At 33.1% G+C, this 17,588-nt stretch overlaps 2 protein-coding genes across 12 annotated transcripts; both read right to left on the reverse strand.

Annotated features, from left to right (window-relative positions):
• Positions 1-234: 234 nt before the first annotated feature.
• Positions 235-915, reverse strand: LOC130803671 (zinc finger protein 11-like). The gene has a single exon (XM_057667874.1). The coding sequence runs from the start codon at positions 913-915 to the stop codon at positions 235-237; it is 681 nt and encodes a 226-aa protein (XP_057523857.1).
• A 6,489-nt stretch (positions 916-7,404) lies between these two features.
• Positions 7,405-16,545, reverse strand: LOC130804769 (dnaJ protein ERDJ3A). 11 transcript variants are annotated; one of them, XM_057669352.1, is made up of 11 exons: positions 16,083-16,541; positions 15,617-15,757; positions 15,411-15,526; positions 14,834-14,947; positions 11,920-12,044; positions 10,723-10,778; positions 10,370-10,443; positions 9,550-10,169; positions 9,126-9,467; positions 8,449-8,799; positions 7,405-8,130 (listed from the first exon to the last, which is right to left on the reverse strand). In XM_057669352.1, exons 4-11 carry the CDS (start codon positions 14,877-14,879, stop codon positions 7,843-7,845), a joined length of 1,902 nt encoding a protein of 633 aa, XP_057525335.1. In that variant the 5' UTR covers positions 14,880-14,947; positions 15,411-15,526; positions 15,617-15,757; positions 16,083-16,541; the 3' UTR covers positions 7,405-7,842. The 11 variants fall into 11 exon arrangements, with proteins under 11 accessions (XP_057525335.1, XP_057525334.1, XP_057525328.1 ...); XM_057669351.1 differs by lacking the exon at positions 15,411-15,526; XM_057669345.1 differs by having other exon boundaries at positions 7,406-8,130; positions 14,834-15,526; positions 16,083-16,545.
• Between the last annotated feature and the right edge of the window lie 1,043 nt (positions 16,546-17,588).

Consider the following 17,588-nt stretch of genomic DNA (forward strand, 5'->3'; position numbering starts at 1 on the left):
GTTGCACCATATCATTACAAATTAAATTTTAGATTATTTGATTTGGACATAAGTATTCTTATAGATAACCTCTGTAATTGGTTTATATAGCCGATTTTAATCTTTTAGGATTAGGGCTTTGGTGATCACAAATAAGAAATATGACCTGATCTGTTGGTTCATGTAGCTAACTCTAATCTTTTAAGATTAGGGAGCTTTAGCGATCACCAATAAGGATGATCGACCTCTCTTGGTTCATATAGTTGACTCTAATCTTTTGAAATTAGGGCTTTGGCGGTGATCACCAAGCCTGAGCTCTAGATCTAGTCCCTCATTACTATTATGGGCATATAAAACCTTTATTCCTTGTTCTTCACCTTTAGATGACTTAGCCATTGTTGTTGATGGAGATGTATCAAGCTTCCTTCTCTTGAAAACATTATGCACATCATCATTATTTTGTGTAACATAATTTGAGCTACTCAAGCTTATAAAAGAATTGAGATCTTTTCTTTTCTTAGAAGAGCCTTCCTTACCTTTTAACCCACCATTCTTAAGATGAAAAAATGATAGATTATTATCATAATCTACTACAAAAGAAGAAACAAATTGAGGGTCTACCTTATTATCATGGTTTTGAAAAGAAGAATTATTTTGAGAAAAACCAAACAAGGTATTAGGATTATTTTGAAGATGGGAAGAAGAAAATTGTTTGAGTTTTGCCCTATCTCTTCTATGAACATTCATATGACCACCTAAAGCTTGTGCTGACCTAAATTCTCTTCTACAAAAGTTACAAGTATAAGATCTTGGAGGCCAAACACACCCTCCAAGCATCCTTGATGCATCTTCAGCAAATGCTCTTTCTTCCCATGAATCATGATGATCATCAATCTTTGTTTGATTTGTTAACATCCAAAATCTTGCTTCTTCCATTAATTTTCAATAAAAATGATGGATGGGTATAAGGGTTTGTTTGGATTTTTTAAAGATATGGGGAATCACAAAATAATGTGTATGATAAAGAAATAAAAAGACTAGAGCATTTTTGTAAGTAAAAAAGGGAGGAAACAACCAAGAGTAGTTGGACTAATTAGAAGGGATCAATTAGACTCATAGACTTTGCTTACTTAACTTATGGCAAAAGATGTTGATCTTGTGTCATCATGCAACTTATTTTTAGTCTTAATAAATTGCCTTGTCAAATTGTATTGTACGAATGATATTATCTTAGAGTTGATGTATTGTGCTCAAAATAGTGCTTGTGATGGAGAAGTAGGGTTTTTATGATAGTGGTTGCTTTTAGAATTAATTAGTGTTAACTAAACAGACTGATTCGTAATCCGATTGTATGTTATTTAAAAATTAACCGAAGAGATTATCTAAGTGGAGTGATCTGAGCCGACATGATATTCAATCGATCCACATGATTTGATTTAACCGTTAGCTATACATTGTGCTTAAAATAGTGCTTGTGATGGAGAAGTAGGGTTTTTATGATAGTGATTACTTTTAGAATTAATTAGTGTTAACTAAATAGACTGATTCGTAATTTGATTGTATGTTATTTAAGAATTAGCCGAAGATATTGTTTAAGTGGAGTGATCTAAGCCGACATGATATTTAATCGATCCACATGATTTGATTTAAGCATTACAATATTGCAATAGTATCATATAGCTATATATTGTGCTTAAAATAGTGCTTGTGATGGAGAAGTAGGGTTTTTATGATAGTGGTTGCTTTTAGAATCAACTATGAAATTAGACAACCTGATTCATAATCAGACTGTTTGTAATTTAAGAATTAACCAAAACAACTGTCTAAGCGGACATAATACTCAGTTGATCCAAATTAGATAATCTAATTCAACCATTACAATGTTGCAATATTATCTTAAGTTATGCTGTTATTTTGTCAACTTCTAGTTGTAACCTATTATCCTTACCCTATTATTTACCCATAATACTTCATGAATCATTATCACCATAATGTACAAACAAGACTGCATCGCATCGTATCGACCGCATTGTAAAGGATTTTAAAATAACGAACTAATATTTTCTGTGTTTTAAAGGTGTAAAAAAAGCTTTTTAGGCCGTAGGCTTTAAGACAAACGCATCACTCTCGTTATCGTATTACCATTTTGTTACCGCAATTGCGATCGTTACCGCAATTTTACTATATGATCACCATCTGTTAGTCCAACAAATGATTCCATACACGCACTAATTTATATCTTAATTTCGCATATTCTTATTTAGAAATGTTCTTGTTAGAAAAATTAAGAAACGATGTTAAACAACTTAAACAAGAAGAAGAGATAACTTACGTATAATACTAAATGAGATTCACTATTAAAACCATAAATAATAGTTAGAATTTTCTACTTAAGTTTAAAAAGTGATATACAGTTTTCTTTTGTTTCGATCTAAGACAACTCAACACATACGAATAACAATAAACAGTTCCAACTTTGTTACTTCATTATTATAGTAAACAATTTTTACTAGCTATACCACAACATCTACATCTATTAACACAATAATTTAATTGTAAAATTATTAAATATTACTTTATCTGGTAACTATAAACATTTCCATTTATTATAATCAAAGTAGCAACATATTACAAGTACGCTCCATTACTCTTGAGTTTCGTTTATTTTTTGTATTGGAGTGTAAGAGGGGAGAGAAATAATATTTACTAAATATGGATGAAAGAAATAATACTCAACCTCTAGAATAATTCTAGATTTTTTATATTCTTGAGTTTCATAATAATAAAAATGAGTAGTTATGATGATGAGAGAAAATAAATTTGTGGATGTGATTAAAAAAGGAGAATGTGATCGTTGCTGAAAAAAAATAATGCAAAGACAAATGTAAATGAAAAGTAGTGCAAATTAAAAAGGACATGAGTACTTTTTACTCCCACCTATTCTAATTAAATATATCATTTAATTTTACACCAATTTCAAGAAAAATGATTGATGGGTGAGTAAAGGAAAAAAAATAATAATTTAATGATAATTATATAAATAATTAGATTTTATAATATAAATAATAGAAAAAAATTAATAAATAAAAAGCGAGTACATTTAATATGAATATGTCCAAAGAAAAAATAACACATTTGTTTAGAATACCCACCAACCCATACATATATTCAAAGACATTATTGTACATTCACCAATTTATTATAGCATTATTGTTTATCTTATAAAAATTAGATTAATGAATAGAAAAACTTAACACAAAAATTTCATATAGTAACCCTGAATTTTTAGCTTTTTCACATAGTAGACAGGCCTTATTTTTTTAATCTATATGGTGACCTTGATCTTTTAATTTTCCATGAGGTAGATGAGGTTGACAGTATTTTTTTAAAAAAAATAAAACGTCGTGATCAATTGACCACATATTTCAAAATTCAGTCGAAATAATACTTAATTTAACAAAAAACTTAACAATTTGTCTATCACATGAAAAAGCTGAAAGTTCAAGGTCATTATGTGCATTTTAAAAAAATTATAGAAAAGCCAAAAATTCAAAATTATAACTTGAGATTTTCTAACTTAAAAGTTAAACCACACGTAGTTCCTACTCGAGAGCTACTACGCGACAATACCTGCAGAGAACAAAATAACTTGGCACCAGGCGTTCAAGTCTACACTATTAATCCAATTATGCGTGGTGAATGAAGGATTCCACGCATGAATCAGATTTGACTCAAAAACGAGGGATATTCCAAGACTGATACATAGAACGTTTTGATATGAATTGGACTGCCAGGCTTCAAATCAACGCAATCCTAAGCTTCCTCCTTTGACCTACGATGGAGTTTTCAGTGTTCTTGGATAGGGAGGAGTGGTGTCTTGATGAACACACAAGAACACACACAACCATAAAGAGTAGACTGACCCTTGGTAACCCAATTGCACAGCAATTAAAAGAAAAATCACTTAATGAAATTTCAGAAATTATTATTCATGACTTGGTCCAACACACGAATGGGGCTCTCCTATATACAGAATCCTCAACTGACATAACGGTCACAAAGGCTTCTAACAATGACACGCTATAAAGCCCACGTGACATACATGTGCAACTTTAAAACAATAAAACAGAAACTTAAAACTAAAGAAAGTCTGATCCTTCTAATCTGTTGGCCAGCCCTCCTTCAGCATGACTTCTAGGGCTTCTGGTGGGCTTGTAACAGGGTCCTGGGACCTTGAATTCTTGGTCCATGTAGGAAGATGACGTTTCGGTCCTTATCATGGTCCAGTTGTTCCATACCTGAGCTCAAAGTGCTCCACAAGGTCAGCTGTTCAACAGGTTGTCCTGTATCCTGGATTCTGTTGTCTGCTGTCAAACTAGCTGTCGGCTACACGACCTTCAGCTCCATTTCTTGAGGGCTTTCTGTAATTTTTAGAATGAACTTGGGCCATTAAAGTAAGTTCCATGTATGGAGATTCCATTCCTACCTTCAGTGTCTCCTAAGAAGCTCAGACTTGCTCTGAATGATGTCTGTAAGGTAGGCTGGCAGACTGTTTCTTCTGACTTCTGACTTTGTGGCTTTCCTCCACGTTCTGCTGCTGCTGTACAAATTTGTGCACTCATTCTAATTATGTTGCTGATATTCCTGAGTTGATAATGAATTGAACAACTACATTGATTAACCCATCTGAACTGATGCTTGGTGACTTCAGAATGCACACGTTCTAATCATAATTGGTTGCTCAATACAAGATTGTATTGCACCAGGTATATTTGGTTCTCTTTTAAGACCTGCACTATATCAACATGGTGCAAACTCCCCTTCTTAGAAAAAGAATTGTCCTCAATTCTTGACTCTTTCCCGCAATGCATACCATTACCTAGCATACCCAACATGTACAAAAAGAACTACACATACCCACAATGTTGCTGCACCCAACCAACAGTTGCACAACTTAACATGCCCTTGACCTGTGGCTACTTGCTGCTGTTCTGCACACATTTGCACATGTGGCTGCTACACTTACATTAATCGTAACGTGCACACTGATCTGATTCATCTGTTGCTGTGCTTCTGAAGAGAGCTCTGCTTATCTATACACAGCTGCTGCAACTGATCTTCTGATTTGCTGCTACTGTAATGCATTACAAATACTCATTCGTATGGACCAAATGCTCATTGATCAACACAACTTTGTTTAACTGCTCCTAAGCATGGCACACTGATCTGCATTCATGTGCTAGCTGACCTACAACCTACTGGCTAGCTGCATGTATATGTTTTCTCCCCAACAGAAACTTCACTACTGCACCTGATGCACCTCTAACCCAGCAAGACTGAACTTCGTGCACTGACCCTACTCCACAAATTCTGCCACAGCAAACCACCTCTCGGGCCCAACAATGAATGTGCTTCCAATTTGTCTTGGTGTTGCCGCTCCTGACCAGAATTTAAAGATGCCCACTGAAGCTGAATTGATGAATAATTCTGATATAGGTAACTGATGTGTTGACCTGTGCACAAACCCACTGAAATGATCGCATCATGATGTTGGCCACTATGAAGAACCAACACAAATTCTACTCCTAAACGTCCCTATACTCAAAGCCCTTGACAAATCTTTTCACCTCAGCAGCTCAGGACTACATGTTTATTGCTTAACCCACCTAACTTACTTAAATTAAGTTAGGAACCATGTTTCCCAAAGTCAATCCAGCAGGTAAGAATCAAGGTTCTTGCTCTTACTTGCATGATTATCCAAACCCATATGTTAAACAAGCTTACCAAGAAGATTAGCTTGCTTGTATTACCAAGACTACATTCTGCTTGTTGCATTCTCCCCTTCTTAGAAAAAATTCTTCCTCGAATTTTCGCAGGATGACCCTCAACAAATCTACTAACATGAACAAACTCCACAAAGTGTGTTTGTTTAACCATATGATCAATGTGAACAAACTTTTCATCCGTAGCTTGCACAACATGTGAACTAGTCCTCAAACTTGGAGGAGAATTCACCACTTTCAAGGGTTGCATCAAAGAACTAACATCCTCAACATTAGTTGTCTCTACAATTTCTTCAAGATCATCAACAACCTCTACACAAGATGCCTCAACATCTCCTTTAAGATCATTAATCACCTCTACACAAGATACTTCAACAATTTCTTCACTATTCTCCACAATGGACGGTTCTTGATTGTTATCAAAAGAAGAAAACAATGGTGTGCTTTGTGTATCAACATGCTTTGAAATGATTTCAAATTTAATCCTAACCGGATCAACATCAGGATTATACTCATGAACAATTACCATTTTAGAATCCCCATGTTGCTCTTGCAATCTTTGTTGAAATCTCAGCTTTTCTTGATGAAGATCAAGCTTCCTCTTCAAGACCTGCACCATATCAACATGGTGCAGCTATCCTCAAAGGTGACTCTATTCGTGATTAGTGACTTGATTCATCCAATCTTACTTAGTCATGTCAAGTATTTTCAACTCTTTCAATTAGAGTCGAAGAAGTGTTGGAAGGTGAGTATTTGTCTCAATGATTGTTTTTAAAGCAATAATAAAGATTTGATCCAAGATTTTGAAGGCCATGGCATCTAGTGAAGTACATGCTCACTTGGATAATTAAACTGTAACACTAAAATTTTCAAATTGTTTAGCCCATATCAAAATAGCCTAGACAAGTGAATCAACTTTGATATGCTCGGTTACTTACATTGCTCTATTGTCGATATTTAAAATTAAAGTTCTTTTACCTTAACTCATAAATATATATATATATATATATATATATATATATATATATATATATATATATATATATATATATATATATATATATATATATATATATATATATATATATATATATATATTTTGGGTAGAAGCAAGAAACGGATCAAAAAATGTACATTGTTCTGGTTTGAATAACAAAATCAAATTCTTTGAACAAGAACCTCAAGCAAAACATAAAATTTGAGCATCCAGTATTAATAAACCATACACCATATGTGCCATGCATAACTTAGACTCTCATCTTCAATCTGCAGATTTTGCCTTCTTATTACTTTTTCGATCCGTTTGATTAGTGGTAATAGAAATGACATATAGTGTAAAATTTCATGAAAAGTTTCATATCATTTCCATGATAATGAAACTTTGATCATAAAAAAGTTGGACAAAAAAGTTTCATATCGACCCGTTTACAAATTTCCATTACCAATTAATACCACATTTTCCTATGTAATGCATTAGAATGAATTTTATGAAGAAATTGAAATGATTAAAGTTGGATAAACATAGCCATCAAGGTAGCCAAGATATTTTTCAGCTAAAATTACACTAGTTTTTCATTTCCATTACTACCTACCAAACGAGCCGTTTGTGTTCTGAAATATTATCATTTGACTTAAAAATGTAAAAGCTTTTTTTGATTTAATCATGAGGGACCCAACATTCGGCTTCCTTGATCATACACGTAAATAGACATTAATCTTTAATGAGTTGGACTTGAGATATATCTCAATCTTTCAAGAGGTTAGCAGAAATTTAAAAAAAATCTACACAAAGTTCCACAATTACAACATTTTAGTTGCTCTGAGATCCAATGGATCTTCCAAAATTTTCCGAAGGAGGGCTTCCAACCCATCCCAGATTCCACAAGGGAACACAAATCATCAACTGTCCTAAATATTAATCTGAGATTTATGACAAAAAAAATATCAATTTTCTCACCACACTCTAAACTCTTATTATACATTTCTGCGCTACGGTGGATGCTTATGTTTGAACTGTTTTCGAAGCTATATTGTATGTACACTGCTTACAATTTTAGTTGCGTTACTATGATTGCTATCTCTACATGAACTTTGGTTTGTCCCGTGTCTTGGTAAATTGTACATCACCACTGAGAACCGAGCTGATGAATTTCTCAGCTTCTTCAGCATTCAGATCCCCGGTATACACTGCATACTTGCTTTTCCGAGGTTTATAGGCCACTAAGAAGCTGTTTGCTGATCTGAATCCAGATTTATCAAAAGCATTCAGGAACGACTGCTGCTTTGTTGCATCAACCATAACGTAAACGATGGAATCTTTTGATTCAAATGAAAGGTTTCTTCTCCTTGATAATGATTTCTGGGAAACCTGGGACGACAAATATTCATAATTTATCATTTAAGTAAAAGACGCTTACAAAAATGTAGTCGAGGAACCTGGAGTGGATATTTATAGTACTACTACTATGCATCTTTATGCTTTTTTCTGGGACGATTAGAAGTTCATTGTATTCATATTTGTCAAAAGAATATTCATTCACAGAGGCTTACCACGGTACCATACTAAGTTGATTTTATACAAAAATAACAAAATTATTAATAGGTGTGAAAAGCCTAAAATAACTTGCTTCCAATAAGAGCTCATTTTCACTACGAAATAATATACTATTAATAAAATCAAACTCACCATTGATAGGATTGATTCAAGTTTGTTTCTTGCTTTTGATGATCTAAAGCCACCAATCAGGCAGACAGGAGTTCCTTCTCCACAAAGATCACCAAAGTTTGATGCTGTCAACAGCGGGACTTGATTGGTAGATGATTCACTCTGGGATTTCTTCGCCTGATTTGAAACAATCTTATTCTTCTTTTCGAAACTCTCGAGCAATGTAACAAGTTCCTGAACAGCTGACTCTAAATCTTTCACAGATATTCCTGCTTTTAGTATTTGTTTTTCACCATTTGACAACCACCCAACTACAGCAGGCAGTGCATTAACACCTAACTTTCGAACCTCTGGAACAGAAACATCATTAACCTGCAAAATCAATCAAAAAGTACCCAATTTTAACTCAGGCATTATAGCATCTGGTATATTCAAAATTACTAGAAAACTGTCGCCTTGAGAAAATTAGCGAGTCCAAGTCCAAAACTACACCAAGTCCTTCTAAAGTTGCATTACTTAAGACTATGAACTTAAATCTTTTCAGACGAACAATGTACACAATTCATGCCAAACAGTAGCTGAGCTCTACAATCAAGTAACCCTCTTAACTCAATTGTCGCAACATATTTGTGTAGCTTATTTTTCCATTTCCTCTCACCAGGAGGGATGAGAGAAGGATAAAGGATAACATACAATACCTGTGTGTCATAGAAGATAAACCGTTTGCGATACAAGCCACTAAGAGCACGCCAAATAACAGGAGTATCTTTTTTGGTTGAGAGAAGCATAACTCGAGGCAATTTTTCCCCAGAACCAAAAGAAGGCTGAAAGTTGTCCAGGCTGATGCGTCTTGAAAACCTCGGTAAATGTTCTTGACAAAAACTTTTCAAACTTTTCGCATCCCACACGTCATTGTACTCCACAAAGGAACCACTTTCATTTGTTATGTAAGAATAAACATATAATCTGGGTGCTTTACGAGGATGGATTCCGTGCTTTTTACAAAAGGTAGATTCATTATCACAATTTATTTTACCAACCTGCACAAAGGGTTATAAGCATCAGCGTGATATTGTTATGAAAAAACCACGGTTCTAGGAAAAAAGGACAGTAGAACTATACTTTCAAAGCTCCTTTCAATGAGTTTCCAATTTCCTCCAACATTGATTCATACTGCTGAACTGACATCGCTGACGGCAAATAAGAAAGCAAAAGCCAAGTGATACCCTTGCCATTTATTTCCTTCTCAAACATCTGTGAACTTATAGCATGGACAATCTTGGGGGGCCTCTTAAATCCAGATTGCGATCCAGCTGAGTCTCCAAATTTAGATCCAGAGGAACTACCAAAGCCTGAAGGGGGCCGCTTAAATCCAGATTGCGATCCAGCTGAGCCTCCAAATTTAGATCCAGAGGAACTACCAAAGCCACCAAAGCCTGAACCACCACCCGTTTCACTACTAAAGAAGTTTGCAAACATATCATTGAGACGGGAATCAAAATGGTTTCCACCACCAGGTCCACCAAAGGAAAAGGAAAAAGACCGGCCACCTCCACCCATATTTTGCCACTGTCCTGATGCACCTCCACCCATTTTTTGCCACTGTCCTGATCCTCCACTTGTGAACTGAGTATATCCACCATAATCTCCTGCACTCCCACCATCGAATGAAGGGCCCCCTCTCACATCTCCATATAGATCATAGTTTTTCCTCTTTTGTTCATCAGATAAAATTTCATAAGCTGCACAAAATAGGCAGTGAACTTTATAGTAAGTTCTCTAAAAAAAAAAAGTAGACTAAGTCTCAGCTCCTCAAGAAGGCAAACACACTTCCATCGCTCCTCCCCAAAATGTTCCTAGAGCTGTTAACAGGGAGAAAGGGAGCTTATGATGCTATATAGCTTTCGATAAGGATAAAGAGACAATGTCATGTACAACATACCATTATTTATCTCCTCAAACTTTGATTGAGCACCTTTACTCTTGTTTTTGTCAGGGTGATACTGCAAAGAAAGCCTAAAAACAACACAAATAGGAGTCACAAACATATGAATTTCGTGGAGTTCTCTCTGTGCAATTTATAACTGAAAAACATAGCACAAAACATTTCAATGTGTCCAAAAAAAGCTTAACAGGTAATTTATTCTGTCACCCTATGTACAAATGGGTATGAGGAGGCATAGTTTTGCATAGAAAGTTGATCAAATTATCTTACAAATTTCCATTCCCGTTTCCAGTCAAGAACAGGATTATAGAATAGAGAAGGATATTTATGAAGTGGAACTAAAAACATACTTGTGAAAAGCCTTCTTAATATCACGTTGACTAGCATCCCGATCAACACCTAGAACCTGAAAAGGAGAATTTCTTTATTAAACTCAAACTTTTTGAGAGAAGATTGCTAAGCTTAAAGTACTTATGGTAAATAAATGTAGACGATGAGATACACGTCGCATAATGGGAGATATTGAAGTAGCTCAAAACTAATAAGTAAACTAATATATAAGAGAAAAAGAATACCAACACAACGAGAGCTAAAAGCTTAAAGATAAACTAAGAAATGAAACTGACTCTTCAAATGATTCCTCAACCTCTACTCCAATGTATTTACTGAAGACCCCCCTCTAAAATCCCTCCCTTCCTTTAACAAATTTCTTTTATGTCTTCCTCTTCAAGACACTCAACTAATTTATTTGTTGATCACTCCTATAACTAATTGCATTTAAAGCTTTACATTTTGTTATTTATTGTAATTAGTGTTAGCTGTACTTTAGTTTGATTGGTTTTAGTTAAACTCCGGATTCAATTTAGAGCATGTTTGCATTGCATCAAAGTTGATCATGATTAAAACATCCAGACTGGTAACGTTGTTACTCCTCATATCCGTACTAATAATCAGCTTGCAGATATTTTCAGTAAGGCTCATGGTAAATCGCAATTTCTTTATCTTCTTTGGCACTTGGCAACTTGGGTATCCAACTCAAGGGGGAGTGTAACACCATATATTTTAAATAGTCATTTATTTGAATAATCAGTAGGTTTACTCTGCTTTCCTGACGTATATTTTATTTCCTTTCTTTGGGTTTGGTTCCCTTTTGAACCCTAATATTATATATAGGTTGTATATTGTTTTGTAAGAGCAAGAAGAGTGCAGCCATTTTTGTTCATATCAAAACTTTTATGAATAATCATAAATTGCACTGTCAATTAATGTTTCTTTGTCATAACAAACACATAAAATACAATTATTTGCAACCCTAGAATTCTCAAAACAACTAAACTCAAAAAGAAATTAAACATTAGCAGAAATTCTTTAATTTACAACCCCAGATTCGCAAAATAACTAAAATCAGAATTAAATTAATCATTAGCAGGAATTAATTCATTTCCAACCCAAGAATTACCAAAACAACTAATATCAGCAATAAATTGATCATTAACAGAAATTAACTACATATTAAAAATTAAAAATGTGGAAAAACGGAAGCATACCTTATAAGGATCTAATGGCTTTTTTGCTTCTACTGTGCCGGAGAAAATGAACAATGTTACCAGAATTATTAATGCCACCTTTAAATTAACGCCCATTATTCCAATCCTTATTTTTAATTGAATCCCTAAAAAATTGAAGATTTTAGGAGAAAATCTTTTGCTTTTCCTTTCAGTAGAGTGAAGAACAATATTTAAAGGAATCAAAAATAAGTTTTGTTGTTTATTTATTTATAAAATTAAAAAATATTTATATATATGTATATATATATTTCGTACGGTTGTGCCAGAACTTTCTTGAATCTTGATGTAGCTTGCTGTGTTGAACACGTGGCCTTTACAGATCACTACACGGTATTTGGACCAATAAATTTGCTGGAAATGATTCTGCTGACGTTCATTCTTGGAATAATTTGTTTTTCATTTATGTTTTGGATAATTAATGAAGTATTAAGTAATTTATTTCGAATTGTAATTTTTTAAAAAGTTAATGAGAATTTGAATATGATATAATTTGGAAATTTATTTTTAAATTTTTAGTTTAATTAATTTTAAAAGGATAGTAAAAAAAATTTTTAAACGAAAAAATGATAGTAAAATTGGATCAAATATAATTTGTTAATTTGTTAAAAATTGAATTTGAATTAATCTTAGATAGTCAAATGAAATTATTATTTTTAAATATAATATCAAATCCCTATAAATTCACTTTATATACATTTGCCAAAGAGAATTCGCATTAAAACGTTTACCAAAGAGAATTTGCATTAGAAAATTTGCTTGATTATCTACATTTGTAATAAAATAGAAAGTAGTGAATGAACATATATATATATATATATATATATATATATATATATATATATATATATATATATATATATATATATATATATATATATAATACAACTAATAAATTCTTAACAAATAACAATGATTATAATTTGGTGTTTTGATTAAAAAATAAAAAAAAATAAAAATTGAAAAATATGAAAAAAATATTAATTAACAAAACATGAAAGAGAGGAAAACTACCTTATTCTAGAATACGTTAGGTATTTTTTCCACTTGCCCAAATAGAATAATTAAAATAATGTAAAACACAAAAAAAGTTTAGTCACTATTAACATTGTTCTAAGAAACTTTGAAAATATATATGCACCTAAGAACTTATGCTAGTTTATAGATTTGCTAAGCTTTCAAAATTTACACTTTTAAATTATTTGAAGTAGTATATACTAAAGAGATATGTCTTGGTAAAATTATTTTGTATCCACTCTATACTAAAATATGAAGTAAAAGGATAAAAATGTAAAATTTATGGAGAACCGAGAGAAGTATTCAAGTGAATTTAGAATGGGATGGTGTAAGGGCGGAGTAAAAATTGACAAGTTTTAAGAAGATCTTGTGTAATTTTAAAAATTATGATATTTTTCTAACAATTTTGTATCTTTAAACACCTAACATATATACTAAGTAATTTAATATTGAGACCCCTAATTTGTCGGAAGCCCTTTGCAATTGAATATGTTCAGAACCTTCCATAGGGTGGTGTCAAAGGATGCGGGTTGGGAAAGATGGGGTAAGTGATTGCCGAGAAAGAGCTTGGTAAGTGTGGATGGCGCTCTCAAGGTAGGTGGTTGGGTTTTATTTTTATTTATGAGTTTTATTTTATTTTATTTTTGTTTGTTAAAAACTATTTTAAGTTTTCGATTGTATGTGATATTGAAGCAAATTTAATTTAGTGGAATATCAAATGTGAGGGGTGGACAACCCTAATGTTTGACGGGTCATCGACTGGATGTATCTACAAACTGTCGGTGCTTTATGCGATCTTTGCTCTTGAATTACTATAATTTAGTTTTTTTGACTTGCATGATGTGGAGGACAGGGGAGTGGGGCAGATAGATTAAGGTTTCTCATGTTTGAGGGATCTCTATAAATAGAGGAATAATATTTGATATAACTCCAACATACACAATTAATTCTTGTATGAGACAGTTTCACTCTAAACATGCCTCATATTTAAGTTATATTGCTCATTAATATAACTTTTTAGCTTATGTGTTTCTTATTTTAAGGTCGTCTTACTGTGAGACAGTCTCATATAAAACGGATTGTTAATTCTAACCATATTCTCTCTTATAAACTTTTTTTTTTTTTGAAAGACTTGTAAACTTTTTGTAAGAAATTTTTATACTCCTCTTATATTTCAATATAGCATTAATTGTGTCAAAATTCTCGCTAGCATTCATTGTAATCAACATTATTTGTGCCAATAATATTCACCATTAAAAAAATTGTTTAAAGACCCAATCCCCTCCCTTCCCTTTAATATATAGCGGTACAACCCCCTCCCCCCACGCCCCACCAACACCCACCCAGCCCACCGATTGTACTTCCACCATTACGGCCCACCCCCACCCCGATATTATTTTCTTTCTTTGATGTGGTAAGCTTGAAGGTTGAGAATGTATATATCGTAAGAATATAATTGCTTTAATTTAAGATAAGAAGACAAAGATGTCAAAACATCCATTATTTTCTTCAACGTTGATATAATGTCGTTGATTAAAATTCCATTGCTTTTGGAATTCCAATTTCAAAAAAAATTACACACCACACCATAATGATAAAAAATCACGTAAGCAAATCAAATATATATAGATTATATAAAAAAACTCACTTTTTTGTTAAAATACCCGCTTTTACTTTATAGAACAATATCAAATTTTACATATGCTATCTATATACTTTAGTGTTATTAGTTGTAGGGCCGTGTGCTACGCATGCGGTCCCCCAAGTTATATTATTGAGTTGATGAAAATAGTTCGTGATTTGAGTTTCATTAAAAGAAATAATAAATTAAAGCTCGCGTGATTCGAATTTCAAACGTATTAGTTTTAAATCTCCATACCTGTAGCAACAACTCCCAAGCAAGCAACATCAGTAGCTAATTGCATCAAGCAAAGCAACCACAAGCAACCAGCACCAAGCAAACCAAGCTGAAAGCTGCTTTACAATGCTCAAACTGCACCAACAAACAAACAGCACACAATCCAACCTGCTATAGAACCAGCCAGTACACTACATCCACCAGCAGCAACCACACTTCTAAATACCATAGCATCAACAGACCAAACCAAAGCAACCACCAAAAACAACCTACAAACAACACTACCAGCAAACAGCCCTCAACAGATTCACGAAGATAGCGAGACACAACAACATCAACTCAATATGCGCAAATTAATTTGTAATTATTGATTTTAAGGAATTGAGCAAATTAAACAAGAAACAAGTTCTTGGATTGTAGAATTGATAAGCAAGTTGTTCACATACAACATAATGTAGATATGTTGATATAGAAATAAGCAAAATGTAGCATACATGTCCAAACTGTAGTCTTCAAAAGGCAATGTTCAACTACCAAGCATTTGTTTAAAAGTCCTAAAGAGAAAAGAAATTATCTTTATCAACATGTAGTGAAGCACCTTAGGAGATGGAATCTTCTGGATTGGATGAAGATTCAAATTGAGAAAATTTAAGTTGCGGTGCACTTTCAGTTCGGCTTCAGATGGAGGTGCTACCTCTGAAGTGTGAATAGATGCTGAAATAGGCACTATTGACTCAGAGCTTGGTAGTTGGAAGTTTAGTGGAGTGCTGATTGTAGGAGTGGATAGCATATGCGAGCTCTCACCTTTTCCAGATGGGGGGTAAAGAACTGATCTTCTTTTCCATCTGCTGTTAAGACTTTTGCTGGAGGACTTGGGAGCAGCAATCCTTTGTTTTTCGGTTCTTGTAAAGCACAAATCTTGATTCTGATGTGTTGCTAGATTCTCTAGGATAGAAAGCACAAATAAGCACAGATTTTCAATTTTTAGAACATGAACTACAAGATAATGAATAAAAGGGTAAGATTGAAACCCTAGGAAAATGCCAATGCTCAATATCACAAATACCAGCACAAATCTGAATTGATTTCCAAAAGAATAGAGCTTTGTTATGAGAATTTGCTGTAATTCAAAATACAATTTGTAACCCACTAAAAATACAATTTTGCTGTAATGCAAAATCATTAACGCATCAAAAAGTGTAACAATTTCAAGAACTTGTAGGTTTAAATGCCAAATTGAAAAATGAGAGAATACGTAGCCATCACTGACTTGGTAGTTGCTGACCAAAGGTTGGCTCAAACTGGTGCAGCTGCTGGTGAGTGGTGTTCTACTGGTGCAGCTACTGTGGCAGGGTGGTTGTGCATCTGCTGATCTACAGTTGTGTTGGGAGGGTAGCCTGTGTTGCTATCTTGTGTTTGGGGCTGTTTTTCAGGTTGGGACTGGGGGCTGGCGTCTTTTGCTGGTCTGGGCTGCTGCTGTTAGGGTTGTTTGCTGGTGCTGTTGGGCTTTGCTGCGGCTTGATTTGCTGAGTGGCAGAGTGTTCTGGTGTGTACATCTCAGAGGTAGTTTCAAAATCAATACAAGATTGTATCTACCAAACTCATGTCATCAGGTTGGGATGAAGGTTTTGGAATTGTTATGTCTGAACGAAACCCCCAAAACAATTCCCCAGCTTCAACTAATTTTCAAAAACTAAATCCTTGGAACAAATCAATACTGATACAAGTTGCAGAAAAGTTAACATATTTAGAGATATTCTTTATTCTGTATTTATTTTGTCATTTATTTTGTTACCATTCTTAGAAGGTGTTCTCTTCAACTTATTTTTTTGACTTATTACTTATTCTTATTGGAATCAGATCAGATCAGACCAGATCAGATCAGAACTATTCAGATCAGATCAGAAAGTTTCAGATCAGATCAGAAAGTTTCAGATCAGACCAGACCAGATCAGACCAGACCAGATCAGATCAGATCAGACCATACCATTATTATTATTATTATTACTATTATTATTATTATTATTATTATTATTATTATTATTATTATTACTATTATTATGTTATTATTATTATTATTATTATTATTATTATTATTATTATTATTATTATTATTATTATTATATTAGTATTATTATTATTATTATTATTATTATTATTATTATTATTATTATTATTATTATTATATAATAATAATAATATTAATAATAATAATAATAATAATAAATGCAACGAAAAATTGATATGTCATGTAGGTTGACTTTAACAACTACCTAATATCTATCTAATAGTAAATACTTGGCCTTTACCTGTTGCACTAGCTTCTAGCCATTAATATCTATCTAATTTTTTCCTATTGCATTTAAGTTCCATTAGTAAATACTTGGGCTTTGCCATTGCATATAACTACATAAACATTATCAAACAAACAAAGCAACTGATATAAAATCAAGTATCGTGGGCTTTGCCATTGCCACTTGCTAGTGTGTTCTGCCACGTTATTCTTATCTATCTAACTGTAAGAATTTCTCCTTTTCACATGTTATGTATATGATCTTCCAAGTTTGCTTAATATGTTTTTCATGAATTCTAACAAACTTCTACTTATTTTATATAAATACATTAATATTTCAATGTACATGATTTATTAGATGGAGAAACTATGTAGTATGTAATATTAATAATAAGACATAATAATAATAATAATAATAATAATAACAACAACAACAACAACAACAACAAAAACAACAACAACAACAACAATAATAATAATAAT

The sequence above is a fragment of the Amaranthus tricolor genome, chromosome 17 (genome assembly GCF_026212465.1).
Source record: "Amaranthus tricolor cultivar Red isolate AtriRed21 chromosome 17, ASM2621246v1, whole genome shotgun sequence".
Taxonomy (NCBI): domain Eukaryota; kingdom Viridiplantae; phylum Streptophyta; class Magnoliopsida; order Caryophyllales; family Amaranthaceae; genus Amaranthus; species Amaranthus tricolor.